The sequence below is a fragment of the Brienomyrus brachyistius genome, chromosome 8 (assembly GCF_023856365.1).
Source record: "Brienomyrus brachyistius isolate T26 chromosome 8, BBRACH_0.4, whole genome shotgun sequence".
NCBI classification, from domain to species: domain Eukaryota; kingdom Metazoa; phylum Chordata; class Actinopteri; order Osteoglossiformes; family Mormyridae; genus Brienomyrus; species Brienomyrus brachyistius.
The window spans coordinates 10,488,273-10,504,722 of NC_064540.1; the positions used below are offsets into that span (position 1 = coordinate 10,488,273).

Consider the following 16,450-nt stretch of genomic DNA (forward strand, 5'->3'; position numbering starts at 1 on the left):
AAAATAATTTTAGCGCTATATATAGCCCATATTTTATATGATGTAACTGAACTTTAATGTTTCTTATTACTATATAAATAAACCTCCAATGTTTGCACTTAAAACAGCATATCCATGGGGGCCTTATCCTGTCCTTGAACATAGTGCATGCATTACCTGTACTGTGTTTTGGTTCTGTCTGTGAACAGGTATATTAAAATTGCTTTAAATGTGTTTGTATTGCATGCTGTTTTTTTTCAGTATGATGTTCTCTGAGTTTGAGGAGTGCTTCATTTTATTGTGTCATGTAACCGAATGTTATAAAATTAAGCTTTTTACCCACATAGATGGCTTCAGTTAATCTTTTGATTATATATTTGGACACACACACATATATATGTATGTATATATGTATGTATGTATGTGTGTGTGTGTGTGTGTGTAAGAAAACAATAAACATGATTCTTTGGGACATGCCTCTTTCTGTTTTTCTATTAGCACTTTGTTAGATGTATTGTGTTCCACATATTAGGAAGCCTGGGAGAATGGACAGGATTCACCTCGGAAAGGGCACCAGTTCATCCGACAAGTATGTAAGACTTAGGTATAAGTCTTTGATTTGGAGGGGAAATATAGAGCAGCGCATCGCTGTCCCTGAACCCTCACTATTTATGGTGTGTTTCAGCACTTCCTGAGTAGGTTCGACACATTTGCACTAAAGACCAAAAAGAAATGTATTAAATTTATAGGGTTGTTCTTCAGTATCCTTAAATATTAATATGTTTAGACAGTAAACATATTGTCCAGATCTTTACCAAAGAGAGTGTGATACAATGCTTCAGAAGTGGGTTGTAATAAAACCAAGCCTTATAGAGTAGTACTTCAGGACGAATGTTGAGAACTCCATAATGTAATAATATGGTGATATTACATTCCATAGCATACAAATAACATTTATTTAAAATGTCCCCACAAACATATGAAGCACATGGAAATGCTGAGATCATGGTCCCACATTTCCATTTTTATTTTTGCATAAATTAACCTTTTTTAAAATTACACAAGAGATTGCATTAGTCAGTTTCACCTTTTTTTGAGTGGGCTTAGGAATTAGTCATTTCATTAAAGTGAAAGGAAAAATAAAAGGCAAAGACAGTAATGGGTTAGATAAATACGCCATCACTATGAACTACATCATTGTATTCCTATTTTCTGTTGCACTCTCTTCAGTTTTTCTTAAATAGGTTAATAGTTTAATCACCCAATTGAGATATATACATATATATATATATATATATATATATATATATATATATATATATATATATATATATATATATATATATATATATATATATGAACTTGATAAGGTACTGTAGGTGACTATTTAATTTAATTGTTCACGCAATTTGGATTGAGAAGATTTAACTTTTTGTCCAGATTGTATAGCATATGAGTAACAGGGTACCATAAGGAGGCAGATTGTATGGCTCACTAGGTTAGGTCTCTAATCCAGTGATCGCAGAGTCACAAGTTCAAGTTCCATCTTCAGCACAATAGCTACATTTCTGTTGAGCCTTTGAACATTGCCCTTAACCCCCCTAAATATAAATAGCTCGACCCTATGTTTGGACCCCACACTTCACCCTCAGTTGTTTTTATGTCCCAAAGGTGAGAAGGATTCCAATGTAAGCCTGCTTGTGCAAATGGCAAATAAAGCAACATTTCATTCTCATTAATGTATACGTGGAATTACTTTCATTAGTAACATTTAAATTATAGTGCACTGCAAGTAATGCTAGTTAATACTCAAACACCAAATCACAGAAAACGAAAACGTCTAATTATGTGACAACTATCAATCTTTAGTATTATTTATTTGTGTGCAATAAAAGAAATATCACATCCTTTGCAACAGCGCCACCTCCATCATCGGCTTTAGGACCCAGATGCACATCTCGACGCGGACACCGGTTGATGTGAAAGCTTGCTGTACAGTATCTTTTATCTGCGAAAGGGTATAGGAAATATTGTACAGTGTATGGGGAAAAAACAGGAAAATACATATTGTGAAAGAGACGCCTGGCATCCAATAGAGCTGATTTATCTGCCTACTTTAATAATAGTGCCTGACAGTCCAGCTGTTGTCTACATTGAAAACGTGAATTCTTCCACCGAGCAAAGGCAGGCAGGCAGCCAGAAGGCGCGTCGGTCTTCCTAAGCTCTGCCTCGCACCGATCCCATCATGAGTCAGAGGTTTACGGTCACCTCTTTCTCCAAGGAAGAGGGCAAATGCCTGCCGGCCACACAAGGCGAGGTAAACCAGCTCTTCGAGTGCGATGAATCTCCGCCGAGATCTCCGACCGAAGCGGGCGCTGTACAGACGCAGGATGTGGCCAAAGGTATGATGCTGACTGTAACCATAAATACTGCTGGTCCATCGCATGGTGCTGATTCTTCACCTGTGGGCATGGTATGAATGGCAGATGAAAAGGGGGTGTGTGGATCAACACGTTTTCATTGAGTATAAAAATATAGATGCTCTGTGGTGTCTGTAACAGATTAATTGGCGTGTATTAAATTGACGGAATTATTACATTTGTCAGAATTTTCTTTGAGAATTTTTATTTGTTTTACAATGGTTGTTAACAGCTGCACCGATCTGCATTGACGTTATTCTTCAGCAGCATGTTTGTTGATTTTGGATAAAAATTGTATTTGTATGTATCAGTAGCAGAAACAGAGAATCAACTGAGACACCAGCTCAGCTGTCAAAAAACTAACCAACTAATACGATAGATACTAGTTTCGCCTGGAATTTACAGCTGTGCATTGTGTTTAACGTTTTGACGTATAATTTGTTGAAAAATAAATACTGTTATATGCTTTCAAATCTTGTTCTAAACTCACACGAAATTCAGCAAATTATATTGTCTGTGTGTTTAATTGCATGTGTAACCTGTGATGAGATGTCATCAATTTATGGTTCATTTTATAAGTACAGTGATATAAACGTTTTAATATTTTCTTTTTGTTATACTATAAATATTTTTCTATAATAATGTTTTTGGAATTAATTCCTTTCGTTGTCATGTCGCCCTCTCTTATCCCTTTAAATTAAAGGTAATTGTATTGCATGCTGAAGTTCACGTTCCCTCATGATATAGATTTCAGTTATAATTAATTTTGTGATGTACTTCTCTTTATCCCACCTAAAAAAATTGCTTTCCTTATACTACAGCTCTTCCACTTAAACACTACACAGAGTTATGTCATGCTTAGCTATTTCACATAGCAAGGACTAAAGCACTTGGTCCTTGCTTTTCCTTTGATTGGTTAAAATCTCATATTGTGTCTGTTTTCCAAAATCATCATGTTAACCATTGGAATTGAAATATGTCTACAATTAGGCACTATGTGTATATACTAATTACAGGTTTACATTATGTTTCAAGCATGACACAGCATTAAAATGCCTCGTTGTGAATTTAAGCAGCATGGAAATATGATTCTTCCATGATCCATTACAAATCAAGATGTTCCCTTTTGTGATGGATTAATGTGGCAGCCATTTTAAGAGAGACTCTAGGAGAGCACTGTAGATCCTTTCTGGTAAATCACCTCCATGGCTCTGGTTCCTTGTTAATAGATACTATACATCCATCTGTACAGTTATATAGGGTGCAAGCAATATAAAGGATTAGGACAAATGTCTGTTGTAGATATTTACATAAGTCATAATAAAAAAGTACTATTCAACAGTGTTCCAATAATGTCACATTGTACAGTATGCAGGGTCACTAGCAGATGACTGCAATTATGTTGTTCTGCTGTGCAATATTTAGCAGAGTCACTGGCCAATAGGACGCTATAAGACAAAACCGCCACTGAATGTGTTGCACAAGACATCAGTAGTATCAAGGCCAAGACGCTCATGTTTCTGTGCTCTGTGAAGCAGGACAGCGGCAAACCTGAGTCACTTACAGGCTAATCTTAGTGAGTCTCCAACATTACACTCAATCTGCAATACTTCCTTCCTTAAAACAGACTGTGTGGGAGTAATTAACATGTTAAAAGGAGGCATGAATAATGTCAAACTGGATCAGTGGTATAGGATAACGCATTCTATGAAAATTCACTAACATCAATGACATTTCCAAGCTGGGAAAGGTCTGTAATGCAGTATAAATTACCATTTGATTCTGTTCCAGAAATTCAATCCTACTTGTTGGTTTTATACTAATCATTTAATTCTATATTTATTGCCATCACTTCTGTATGTATATTTAATAGGTCCTGTATTAAATGTGCGTAATGCAGTGCAAGTTATTTCAAATCCCAGATATAACCAGTTATTTCTCTTCTTTTTTTTGCCCAGTCATGAAGAAAAAAGGAATTACTTAAAAATCATGCCTTTTGGATATTCTTGAATGACTTGTCATATTTTCTTACACCTGATATTTAGCTATAGAAGAAGTTTATTTATCAAAGTCATATTCTGTAGTTTTGCCTTTTATTTTTTTTATTTCTCCACTAAAACTACACTGTTCAGTGTTTCATTTGGTTTTTGTTTCCAGTATATATTCCCAGACTCTTTAAGATGACCAGTGTGGTCTTTAGTAACTGGCACCCTGATAAACTGTTACTTATGCAATACTAAATCTCAAAATAGTACATAATGTAAATGTGACATACCGGCTGTATATGAAACACACATCCCAAGTAGTCACATAAATTCCTGAGTATTTAATTATTTATTCTTTAAAGCCTTTCTATGTTTTGTGTTAGGGTGATTTATGTTGTAACTGTTTATATATTACATTACACAGTGATTGTGTAGTCAGGCTGCCTTGTCTTATTTATTGTGATAGCAGTTAAGCAATATATATTACTTATTTAAAGTCTCAAGAGACGTTCTCTGATACTCTGATGCACTTGAACTCAAGTACTTTATAGTAAGAAGGTACCACAATTGCTTCGGTAAATATTCAGGCTGTATAAATGATACATTAAGTCGATTTGGATGGAAACATTCGGTAAGCAGGCAGATTAGCTAAATTATATCATCTAGAGAAGGTTTGATGGGTCCAAGGCATAATCTGCGCTGCATCTCTCCACGACTTGTTGCCTTTCATCTTCATAAAGGCAGACCCGACATGCAGTGTGTCGGGCTGGTTCAGGGTCATCTCCAGCAGCAGGCTCCTGGTCCAGCCATCCGTGGATCACACGCTACATGAAGAGGGATCGTTTCTGCTGCACTGCTGCTGCCTCTGACGGCTCTGGGTGATTAAATAGCCCCTCTAGGAACTGATGCCCTCCTTACAGAAGCGTTGGCTGGGTCACAGGGGTGGGGGAGCAGCTTATTGGTATTCAGGGAGCGTGTGCTCCGTGGTCAAGCTTTACGGCTTGGCCACATGGGCTCTGCGGCCTCTAGGGAGCATTGAGAGATGTGGAAATGCAGCGTGCTTCACATCTGTCCTCATTGTGCCTCCCACAGCCCAGGCTGCTCCGAGCATGACCCCGGGAAGCTTGTCCTCCATCACCGGACTGATACGTCATGTTCATTTACAAATCGCCTTGATTACGAGGAAGCTTTGAGCTAATATTCTAGATGAGCTTCCGAAAATGGGGATTAATGGAATGTGAGTAAGGATACCCAGACTGTTTTCATTTTTCCACCATTCCTTTTGTTCCAGACCAGGCACTGAAACTCCTTTGTTTTTTAAGATGGATTTTTGAAGGATTAGACATGGGTACAGATATTGTTGCTGCCTGGAGGTGTATCTGGCTGATACTTGCCTCCATTCTCCTCGTCTTCTCCATCCGTGGAGAAACGGTCCCTTGACACATTACCGCCAAAGTGTAGACGGCTGGACGGCTATCTCCATTTTGTTGAATGCAGCACCACTTTGTATATAATGAATAAATGCAGTAGTAATTCAATTCATTATTGATCTTCAACTCTAAAAGTAGATTATGTGTCTGCTAGAGAATGATGAATTAGACCACAAGCTAGTCAAATCTCAAGTTGTTATTAAGGGAAATTTATTGTTATTCAGTAACAGTAAAAGTAATACCGTAAACCCTTTGCAGATCATAAGTGCTTTATGTTCTGTCTTTCTGTTTTATTTGTGTTTCCTTATTAAGCATACAGCATTACCCATGATATATTGCCAGATTATGGTTCCAGTACCATCTCTGTGTCTTTTATTTGCTTACAATGATAGGCAAATAATATGCAGGACCCCCCCTCCCCCAGGAAAAATGAGCAGGAAAACTGTTTGGACAATACATGGATGGATGGATGGTACCTTACAAATCCATATATGTGGATCTGGCCCAATTAATGATTTATTTCCATGAACTTTTTCCGTCACAGACAGTGCAAACTGACCAATTATAAAGAGAAACATATATAACATATGAACACCTATTTTTTTATAATTTACCAAATATTGAAATCCCCCAATAGACAAAAGGGAATGAAAGATGTAATGAGACACAAATAAAACCAGTCTGTATAAAGATTATCGCGCTCCTGTGACTATCATAAACGATCATCAAGAATTTGATTTGTTGCTGCTGATTTGACTGTGGAGCTCCCTTCTGTCCCATAGAGTATGCTGCTGCTAACTGTGACATGATTATAATGAAGCCTGTTGCCATGCATTAATCTACTGTTTCAGGCAGGTACTGTACAGTACGTACCATTCTTTATTTGATGCTGGCAGTTTAATGAGTATTTATGGGCTTTAGCCTGTAACATAAAGCATTTTAGCGTCTTGGTATTTTAGAGTCAGTACTCCATCCCAGTTACAAGACAAATACACATCGATCAGCTCTTACACCCCTTCTGTTGCACTTTGAATGTGGCGAAAAAGGCCGCGTAGGGATGTGACATATGGAAAGATGTGGTTTCATTTTGAAGACATAACCACTGCATGGAGCAGCCATGTTGATAAGCGAGGGTCAGATCATTTGCCATCGGTATTTGATATATTTTTGTACTCGTATAATCAAGATAAGTCTACAACAAATGCTGACTTTTTCATACATTCCTTGACTTTTCCAATAATAATGGAAGATACAAAGGTGTATAATTTACGTGTCACTTTGATTGCCTTGCTGAGACGTAAATTACTTTTAAGACCTACCTTGCTATTTGTTTTTGTGAAGGAAGATCTAGTGTTTAATCAAACTCCTCTGGGGGTGTCCTCTACTCAGTGGTTGCTGAGGTTTTTGCAGCTCTATGATGACATCAGTTGATAGTGTGTGTATGTGGGGTGGGCGGGGGGGCAACGTGTGTTTATTTGGGAGAGGCGGATCCATCATGTGTTTGTTAAAAGTTCTATTTAGTAGTAGACTTGGGTCTCATTGTCGCTGCATCCCATATCTTGCACGCTCTCCCTCCTTTTAACCCTCTCAAACATGGCTAAACCTGCTCATCATGCAACACGAAAGACGTGGGTCTTCAGAGTAAAATGCAGCTGTAGTCATTTTTGGTCCATGAAAACTGCTGCCATTCTGTCACAATCCACGGTACGTTTTAATTAACTTTCTCTTCATCTGTGGCTCCTGGAATTATGAGTGCACCATGTAGCCGTGGGTGTCTCTCAACAACACTCACCATCAAGTGTGATTTTGTTCACAACTCTGTTGTTTTTGCTGCCTTTTTTATTATTATAAACGCAACCACAAAAGTTGACAGAGTTCTGTTTCATATCTATTACACATCTCACACCTACACATCTCTACTATACGTCCCGTTACGCAACGCACTATTGAGAACATCGCATCAATACTGAAAACGAACTTGAAACCGAACAATTACGTCACATTTGTGTTCCATAAAAACCATACTGAATCTACCAGAAGGTATACTTAACGTAAATACCTTCAGTAAAATATGCCCTCTTCTATGTGTGGGCGGAAATATAAAAAATAGCAATCTGTTCAAGCTTGTGCATGAGAGCACTGGCAAAATAATATTGACATTTAGTTGCTTTTATGTTTTTTTTTCTGTTATGAGAAAGCACAGTTGGTTAATCCCAGGAGACATTGGCCGTTAAGGGCCTTACTGAAGGACCCAGCAAAAAAAATCTCTCGACTGACCCGGGGATTTAAACTGTCAACCTAAAACTGTCAGATCACAGGCACAGCGTCCTTAACAGGTGAGACACTCTGGTCCCTTAATATAATAAGTGATAATAAAATGCTGGCATATTTTATGTGTTTTTTTGTCTCTGCCAGGCTGCTTGTAACTTCTTATGGCACATACAACCTTTAGGGTCAACAATGATGTATGTCAAGGGGTCTTTGTAAGAAACGTCACAGGACTGCAGCCGAGGAACATTCCTTTGTTCAACAAAAGCTTTCACTTCAACCGTCACCAAGTATAATTTTGTCTCCCTCTCTCTCTTTTGTCTCTCGGCCATTAATGCGTGAACAGAATGATAAATTAAATTAATTAAATTTTGGCTTCTCACAGTGGCTTTGGCACAGCAGTGAAAAGTGTTACTAAAAGCAAGCTTTTATCTTGGCAAAAAAAATGCCAGCCTTTTTTCTCTAGGAAAGAATTAGAGGCATGAAGTCAGATGAAAAAAGAAGGCGTCAATCTAATTACTTCCTGGAGCACGTCGAATTTAAATGACCCCATCTCATATACCTGAAGAAAGCCCTACTTTTATGTTTGTACTTGCTTGAGATGCATCTGCATTGAGAGGATATTCATTAGTGAGTTTTATTTAAAGCCTTCAGATATATTAGCATTTTTGTTTAGAGGATTTTTTTTTTGTTTGAGGCCAAGGTTAGCGATATATTAATGAAATCAGCGAGACAAAACCTGTCCCAGAGTGGCAGGTATCATTACCCAGGAGAACATGATTAATCCATAAAAAGGTAATCAGAGCCTCTTGACCCTTTTGTGTTGCACTGAGTGCTGTAATTATTTCCCCAAACACAAGGGGGTGCACTCATTCTAGGTCTTTTAACAAGATTTATGCAAATTGCTACATTATCTGCCGGGACCTGTCAATCTCAAGAAGGTGGTATAGTTTAATTATAAATAAAGATATGAAGTATTTGAAATGTATCATTTTTACAAACATTGTCGTATAGCTAGTAGTTAATTGCATTATTGTCAAGGCCAATCAGGGCAGCATAGTGCCTCAGACTGTAGCACTGTTGCCTTTCACCATCAGAGTTCGGGCTTTGAGTCCTGTCTGTGCTGTTTATGTGGTTCCTGTCTGTTATATGTTCTATTCCCCCAAGATACTGTACAGGAGATGTGTTTGGAAGGAGGCTGTGTTAATATTCCTGGATTTCGTAAAGTCAATTTAAGTAGACATTTTTAAATCATTTACCTAAAATGCTCAGAATTTCTGATTTAAGATTTCTAAGGGAAATTTTTAGCAATGTACTTTAACCTAAAACATTGGCATATATATATATATATATATATATATATATATATATATATATATATATATATATATATATATATATATATATATATATATATATATGTATGTATGTATATATATTAAATTAAAGGTACTTCCATATATATATATATATATATATATATTTAGTTCTCTTCTCTGAAGTGATTGGGTTCTATTTATGCCTATAATCTTAAAGAACATGGGGGTTAGATACAACAGCAGCTGTTTTTAAATATTCCCACACTTTTGGCTGGACCCTGTCCGGTATTCATGTAAGGAATAATCCCATTTCCTTCAGTCATCAGTGTTATATTATCAGTCACAAAGATGCCTAAATCTGCTGAAAATGCACAGAAAGCAAGAAGCTACACTAAGGTTGCCAATAATGTACTTAATAAGTAAATATTTTTGACTAATATTCCGATTGCTAAGGCAAACACAGTTTGGAAAGAACTGGAGTCACAGTTTCACAGCCTAGGACTTTACACTCTTTATCTACAGAGCACAAGTTTACTGTGATTCTCTCTGCTGTGAACATATTTTATTGTAATTTTATGTTTTATGTTTGAAATGCATGATTTTTTTGGCACAAAAAAAGGACAACATGAAACAATCCTTCACAGCGAAATATCTCAGGCTATTTTGAAAATTATTCGCAGAAGGCTTGGTAATATGTCGCGCATTTGCCCTGGGTTTGCTTGATCAGTGCCGGTTTTCATTTTTCCACTGAAAATAAATCGTAGCTGTGGACAGCAGGTGGCAGTGTTTCTCTTCAACGCTCATTCAGCTCTTCTGCAATTTTTTCTTCGAGACCCCCGCAGGGCGGCAGTTGCTAGCATTGAGATGACAGCAGGCACTGCAGGAAGGGGGTGTTGGGGGGGGGGGGGGGGGGGCGGCATTCGGCAGGCGACATGTAAATCTTCTGTGGTCGTATGATGTAATAGAGTTTTGCAGAAATGGGATGCTTTGATTGGATGGGGGCCGGTGGGGGTACTGGAGCGGGTTAAATGATATTTGACAGGCACGGGGAGGGGAATTAACGGAGAATCTCCTTGTGCGTCTGTGAGGGGATGGGCGTCCATTTTTTATGCAAGGTGCCCCGGTGGAGCAGTCAACAGCACCTCATTCTTGTCTTCTTAATGGCTAAACTGCAAAACAGTTACATCTTCAATTATTTAGCCATGAAAGGTCAAGACGTCCCTTGGGTTTGGAGTGATTTCTGAGTCCATCTGAAATTGGAATACCTGTTAAATGTCTACGCACTGCCCAGGGAGTTGATTTTTTTTCACTCTGACAAGGTTCTGAGCGTGAACGAAAATCAGTTATCCTTCTCGCTGTCAGAGTGTTGATGAAAATGTGTGAAATTTCTCCTGATGGATCTTTAATTCAGATCGTGCGAACCGCATGCTTGATTTAAAGGAAATGTATTTAATAAGCTGTAGTTCAATAGATATCAAATGCCTGAAAACTAAACAAAAACACTTTGCGATCTTACTATAATGACTGTCTCACATCATTAAATTTACCATCAACTGTTTGGCACCGTAAACATGATTTCGTGTAACACGTAATTATGTGTTAATCGATATTTTCAAGAGTATTTTATTTATAATGGATCAGACGTGTAAAACATGGAGGTGCCATTTGAGTCCAGCAGCGTAATTATAAGATCATGTCCTGGGTTTAACTGGATTCTCCTGTTGTTTGGGGATCAGATCCCACCTCCAACTGTGTTGTGTGTTGGGGGGGGGGGGTCCCTGTGTGATGGAGCTTTCCTCCTGCAGTCCAAAACATGCAGTTATGGTAATTTGCACCTCTAACTTGGCCACTGTGCTGCCCCAATAATACTCAGTTTCATTTACATAGTTGGCCGTTGTTTTACGCTTTGGAGGTGTGACTCATTCTCCCAGCAGCAACGAGCAGCCGCTTTTCGCCAGAGCTACTTGCTTCTCCAATAATCACTTAAGGAATTATTAATACAGCTATTATAGTAACAAATGATTGCATGGAGTTCATTTTCTAACAGGGCTGGAATGGGAGTTTTACAGCTTCATGCAGAGTTAGCTCCCTTACACATGGCAAGGGACTGGACATGCCCAGAGTGTGGCTTAACATCTGATGTTACGGACAGCATTCTCTGCAGAAAACAGATTCCCCTTTGGATGGATGGATGGATGGATAGATGAATGGACATTCTGAGCTCAGGGTGGTGAAACGGAATGACCAATAGACCTTACAGTAGCTAAAAACAGCTAACAAAGGTTGTCTATTTTGGAGAAATAATCCTAAAGTTGCCCCTGAGCCACTGTGGCACAATTAACATGATGCAATATTTTGCTGTGATGAACCAGACGATGGATGAATAGATGGATGGATAAATAGTGTTTCACATAATGGGCTGGTGTCTCTATAGTCCAGTTTCCCTTTGTCTATAGATATGAGGTAGATAGATAAAGGTATATGCAATGAACATGAGAATTCATTACCTGCTAGGCCTAATGCTACAGAGCATTACAGAACAGAACTGTATCAATGCAGCAGATTCTTAAAGTTGTGCTGGAGCTTGACATTTATTGCTCATACTCTCCAGACAGGTGGCATTGGCCCTCTTCCATAAAAAGAGAAATTATTCAGGTGAAACTGAAGATCAGAATTGTCCTTATTGTGTGAAGTGTGACCTGGTGTTCTGCCTCTGCAGTATCCTGTCTTGTATTTTGGGTCTCCTGGGATGTGCTTTGGAATAGCATGGATCCCTAGCCGGATAAGTAATTATTTTAATAAATATTCACTAAATAGTTCAGTAACAAACTCACATGAGTATTTTTTTGTATGGCTTTCTGGGCTGTGTAAGGGCTGTATGAATCATTTTTGTTATCACTAAACATTACACTTTGCATGTTATAAATTGCAAATTATGTTTTTGGTCATTGTTTTGTTTGTGGTTTTTGTTCGCCTCACTCCTTGACATTTGCCAGCGTCAATTGCATTCTTTTTATATGCCGCCTTTCCTGAAGAACAAAGAGGACACTGAATCGCAGTGGGTGATGAGCCTCCAATGTGCCTGTCATGTGACTTGGAGTTTATGAGGATGAGGGTCAATGAAAGGAAATTAATTCAGCTTAAATACTTATTATTTGAAATTTGAAAATGTTGCATTGCAAATTTGAAAATGTTATATTGGGACAACGTGTGACGCTATTGTATGTGTATACAGAATGCTGAAAGGACATGATTCTATTAGCATGAGTTTTTACAGATGTACTAGCATATAGATGCAGAGGTTGACCGGGGGGCTGCAGCAATAATCTTTCTGTGACTCTGTGTTCAGGAAAGTCAGCAGGAGGTTTCCTATCCATGGAAGCCTTTCACCGTGTCTGTTACCCCCTGGATTACTTTTGTGTTTTGATACCCAGCGCATTGCAGATCTTTTTCATGTTCCGGAACAGCATTCTCTGGTGTTTTTGATCAATGGTTTTAATTAAATTTGCGATGCAGGTTCAAAATTGGCTTTTGTTGGAAAGAATGATCTGAAAAATGAATGAGGAAACTCAGAATCTCTCATTCACTCATCCATTCAGGTGTATTTTTTGAGGTAAATTGTTATTATTTTGTCCATCCAGGAATAAGGCTGTGAAAAATCCAGTCCAGTTCATCACAGGAAACACACACAATATGCATTTTAGAGACACCAACTAGCCTAAATGTGTGTCTTTGGACTGCTGAGGAAAGTCACATGAGATGGGGAGGAACTTTACAAACACAAAGCAGCGACAGGGTACTAACTGTGGGGGTGAGCGGTAACGATGCTACCCACTGATCCCCCTGTTTTTAATAATAACAACAATTACTATAACTACTACTACTATTAATACTACTACTACTACTAATAATAATAATAACAGAAGAAAAAAAAGAAAAGAAAAAAATCCTAACAAAAATACAATGATCCATAGCACTACATGCTTTGGACTCTTAATTAGTAGTAGTAGTAGTTGTTGTTGTTATTATTATTATTATTATTACGAGTAGTGGTAGTAGTAGCAGTAGTAGTAGTCGTGGGCGTCATTAGCTCCGATCTTTCAGGGCAATAGCCCTGAGTACTGTATATTAAGCTGAACCCCGAGTATCTTAGTCCTGATGCCGATCCTCCTTTTAAAACCCCAGGTAGACTTGATGTAGCCTCTGATCTTTCAGTAGCTAGAAACTCCCCTGGTAATAGTAGTAATATTACTACAACAACATGAGGACATGATTTTTTTAATTTAGGGAAAAGTTTTAGCATAATTCCAAGGCTGCCTAACTCTAACAGGTTTTATAGACTGTTCTCTTCTTAGCAGAAGTTACGTCAATTGCATGTCACTTGCATTAGTGCTGGGCAATAATTAATTGAGAGATGTAAGCTAAAATACACATTTATGCTGGGTTTCTTGCTCAGTATTTAAAGTGATTTTTAACAGAATACCCTGCTGGGTGCTGATGTCTTTGGACCAATCCGAAAGCAGTTGCCGAATTCACCTTTGCGCATCATATCATAAATTTGACACATTACTGTGGCAGTCTTGCCCGCTAGGTATCACATATGGTTTTGGGAACCGTCCATCGCCACCACACACATCATATTTCTGCGACAACTTAGAAAGGTTTTGAAGGATCTTTTTCAGATTTTGCACACTCAGTATGTAGGTGAAAATGAAATTTTGAGAGAAACTGAAACAGCACCGCATAGAATGGATACATCAGGGCTTTGTGATTGTGACTAGCATCCTATTCAGGGTGTAACCCCCCCCCCCCCCAACAAGGTATGCCTCACTTTAAACGTCGCATAATCTATTTACTATGTTATTCATAATTTGTTCATAATAACGCAAACAGGAATCGGTACAAGCTCGTCCATAAGTCTCCTGTTCCTCGTTTTATCTGCCAGCAATAAAAAGACGCGACGCTTTTCCTAAAGACAGCTTGTATTGGCAATACTTCTTAAAAGGAATGAACTGTAATTAAAAGCTCTTGTATCCATTCATATGCGAGTCTTGAAAGGGAAAATAATAGACTAGAGCACGCATGTGAATTCACTCAGTAATTTCGTGGGCGTGTGTTTTCACACAATGAATTAATATTATTCAATGGACCCCTCAATGACCCTAATAAAAAGTGAATCTGCATATGTAAGGAACGTAATATTTGCTGAGCATAAAGGATTTAGTCATAATCACCCGGGAGGGTTTGGTCACGATGTTGTATCAGTGTAGAGAAAAGCCAGTATGACTGTAATAATTTTAGTTTTTTTCTTCAAAAATCACTGAAGTGTATTCCTACAAGCCATATTATATATATATATATATATATATATATATATATATATATATATATATATATACACACACACACACACACACACACACACACACACACACACACACACACACACACACACACACACACACATATATAACACTGTACACAAACACCAGCAATCCATTCGCTGTCATTGGAACAGACTGAATGATTTCTGCGCGGTCAAACAAAATTACATGAATATGTGAAATAAGGCTGTAATTTCCAGTTTGTCGTTTTGTACATAGATCGCGTCAATCCTCGTCAATAAAGCCACGTTTCTTTATTTTGAAATCGTAATTTGTCTCCCCTGATGTATCCTTACGAACATTTGTGAAACAACAGTTCGGAATTGCGTGTTTTATCTGCTAAGGAAGTTTGCTGGTATTGGGGAGGGCACGTATACCACAGCGACTTCTGCGGCTTTATCACTCGTGCCCAGGCGTCCACGTTGCCTTTGCACATCACACTTCCCCGGCCACAGAAGTGGATCTCAAAGAGGAAGCATCACCCTGCGAACTGACAGCTCCCTCGCCTCGGCAGTGTGCACTGGGCCGCATCGTCTTCCCGGCGCACAGATTTGTTCTGCCGTCGCCAGGCGTCACGGAATCGCTGCGAGATTAATGCGATATCGGCAGACAGGCGGATGGGAAGCTCAGCCGAAGGAGGTCACACCGAAGGAGGTGCGCTCGGCGTTAGCAGGAGGGAGAAAAACACAGGTTGAAATGTCAGGCAGATACTTTCTCAGCCTTTGAAGATCCATCCTTCTCTTTCGCCTCCCAAACGAGGGGATATCAAATCAGACGGAAGGAATATGATTGGATGCTTAGGGGAGCTACAAGGGGTTAGGGGTTTTCCGACTGTGATAAATGAACCAATCAGTGCATTTGAAACACAGCCGATAAATAAAATAGTGACATTTATTTAAGGAAGGAATTAAGAAATCATATTTGCTACCATATAGCAGCAGGATGCCCTGTTTTAGGGAAGAAGATATCGCATTGAACTCTTCCTGCTCTAGATTGGTCTTGAAGATGCAGTGAGACATAAAATGTCCTGTTGTTGGGTATCTCAGTGAAGAACAGTTTCTGGTCACACGCAGAAATTGGTTTCTTTGCCAGCATGACATGTTGTCTCGTACTGGAACATAAGTGTTTGTCAGGGGTAAAATAAAATCGCTCTTGCTTGCAGGGTATTCGCACTACGCAATCAGTTTGGTTGAAGGAGTAAATGTGATTACAAGCTCACTCCACACTATTTAGTACATGAAATACTTATGGATAAATATTAGATACGAGATAAATTGTATTCTTAATAACGTTGTTGGTAACCAAAGAAATGTCTTAAGGACAGCAAAAAATTGTGATGTTATAAGATATTCTAAATATGTTCTGTTGTAAATGATTAACTTAATAATGAAACGGTGCCGATACAAAAGCAGTAAGAGAAAAGGCCAGATGCAGCTGCAAATGTAAAGCGATGCGGTCCAATTCAAATTAAACTACACAACTGCTTTCTGAAAATGAAATCTAATTTTTCAGAAGCTCACAAGATTATATTATAGACAATATTACTAGGCAATCTGCAGCGATCCCATTGCAGGCAAGGGACATCGTTTTTCCATATTGATATTACATATTGATACTTGGCCTTAGAATTAATTCAAGTTAATTGCAAATTTGGTATCATTGTAT

At 38.4% G+C, this 16,450-nt stretch overlaps 1 protein-coding gene across 1 annotated transcript in view; it reads left to right on the plus strand.

Moving 5' to 3' along the window:
• Positions 1–2,167: 2,167 nt before the first annotated feature.
• The window catches only part of slc12a5a (solute carrier family 12 member 5a), a 174,291-nt gene continuing 160,008 nt past the window's right edge, over positions 2,168–16,450 (plus strand). Inside the window, 1 exon segment of the mRNA XM_049023739.1 lies at positions 2,168–2,381. Within this exon segment, the coding sequence (XP_048879696.1) occupies positions 2,225–2,381 (157 nt within the window). The 5' untranslated portion in view covers positions 2,168–2,224.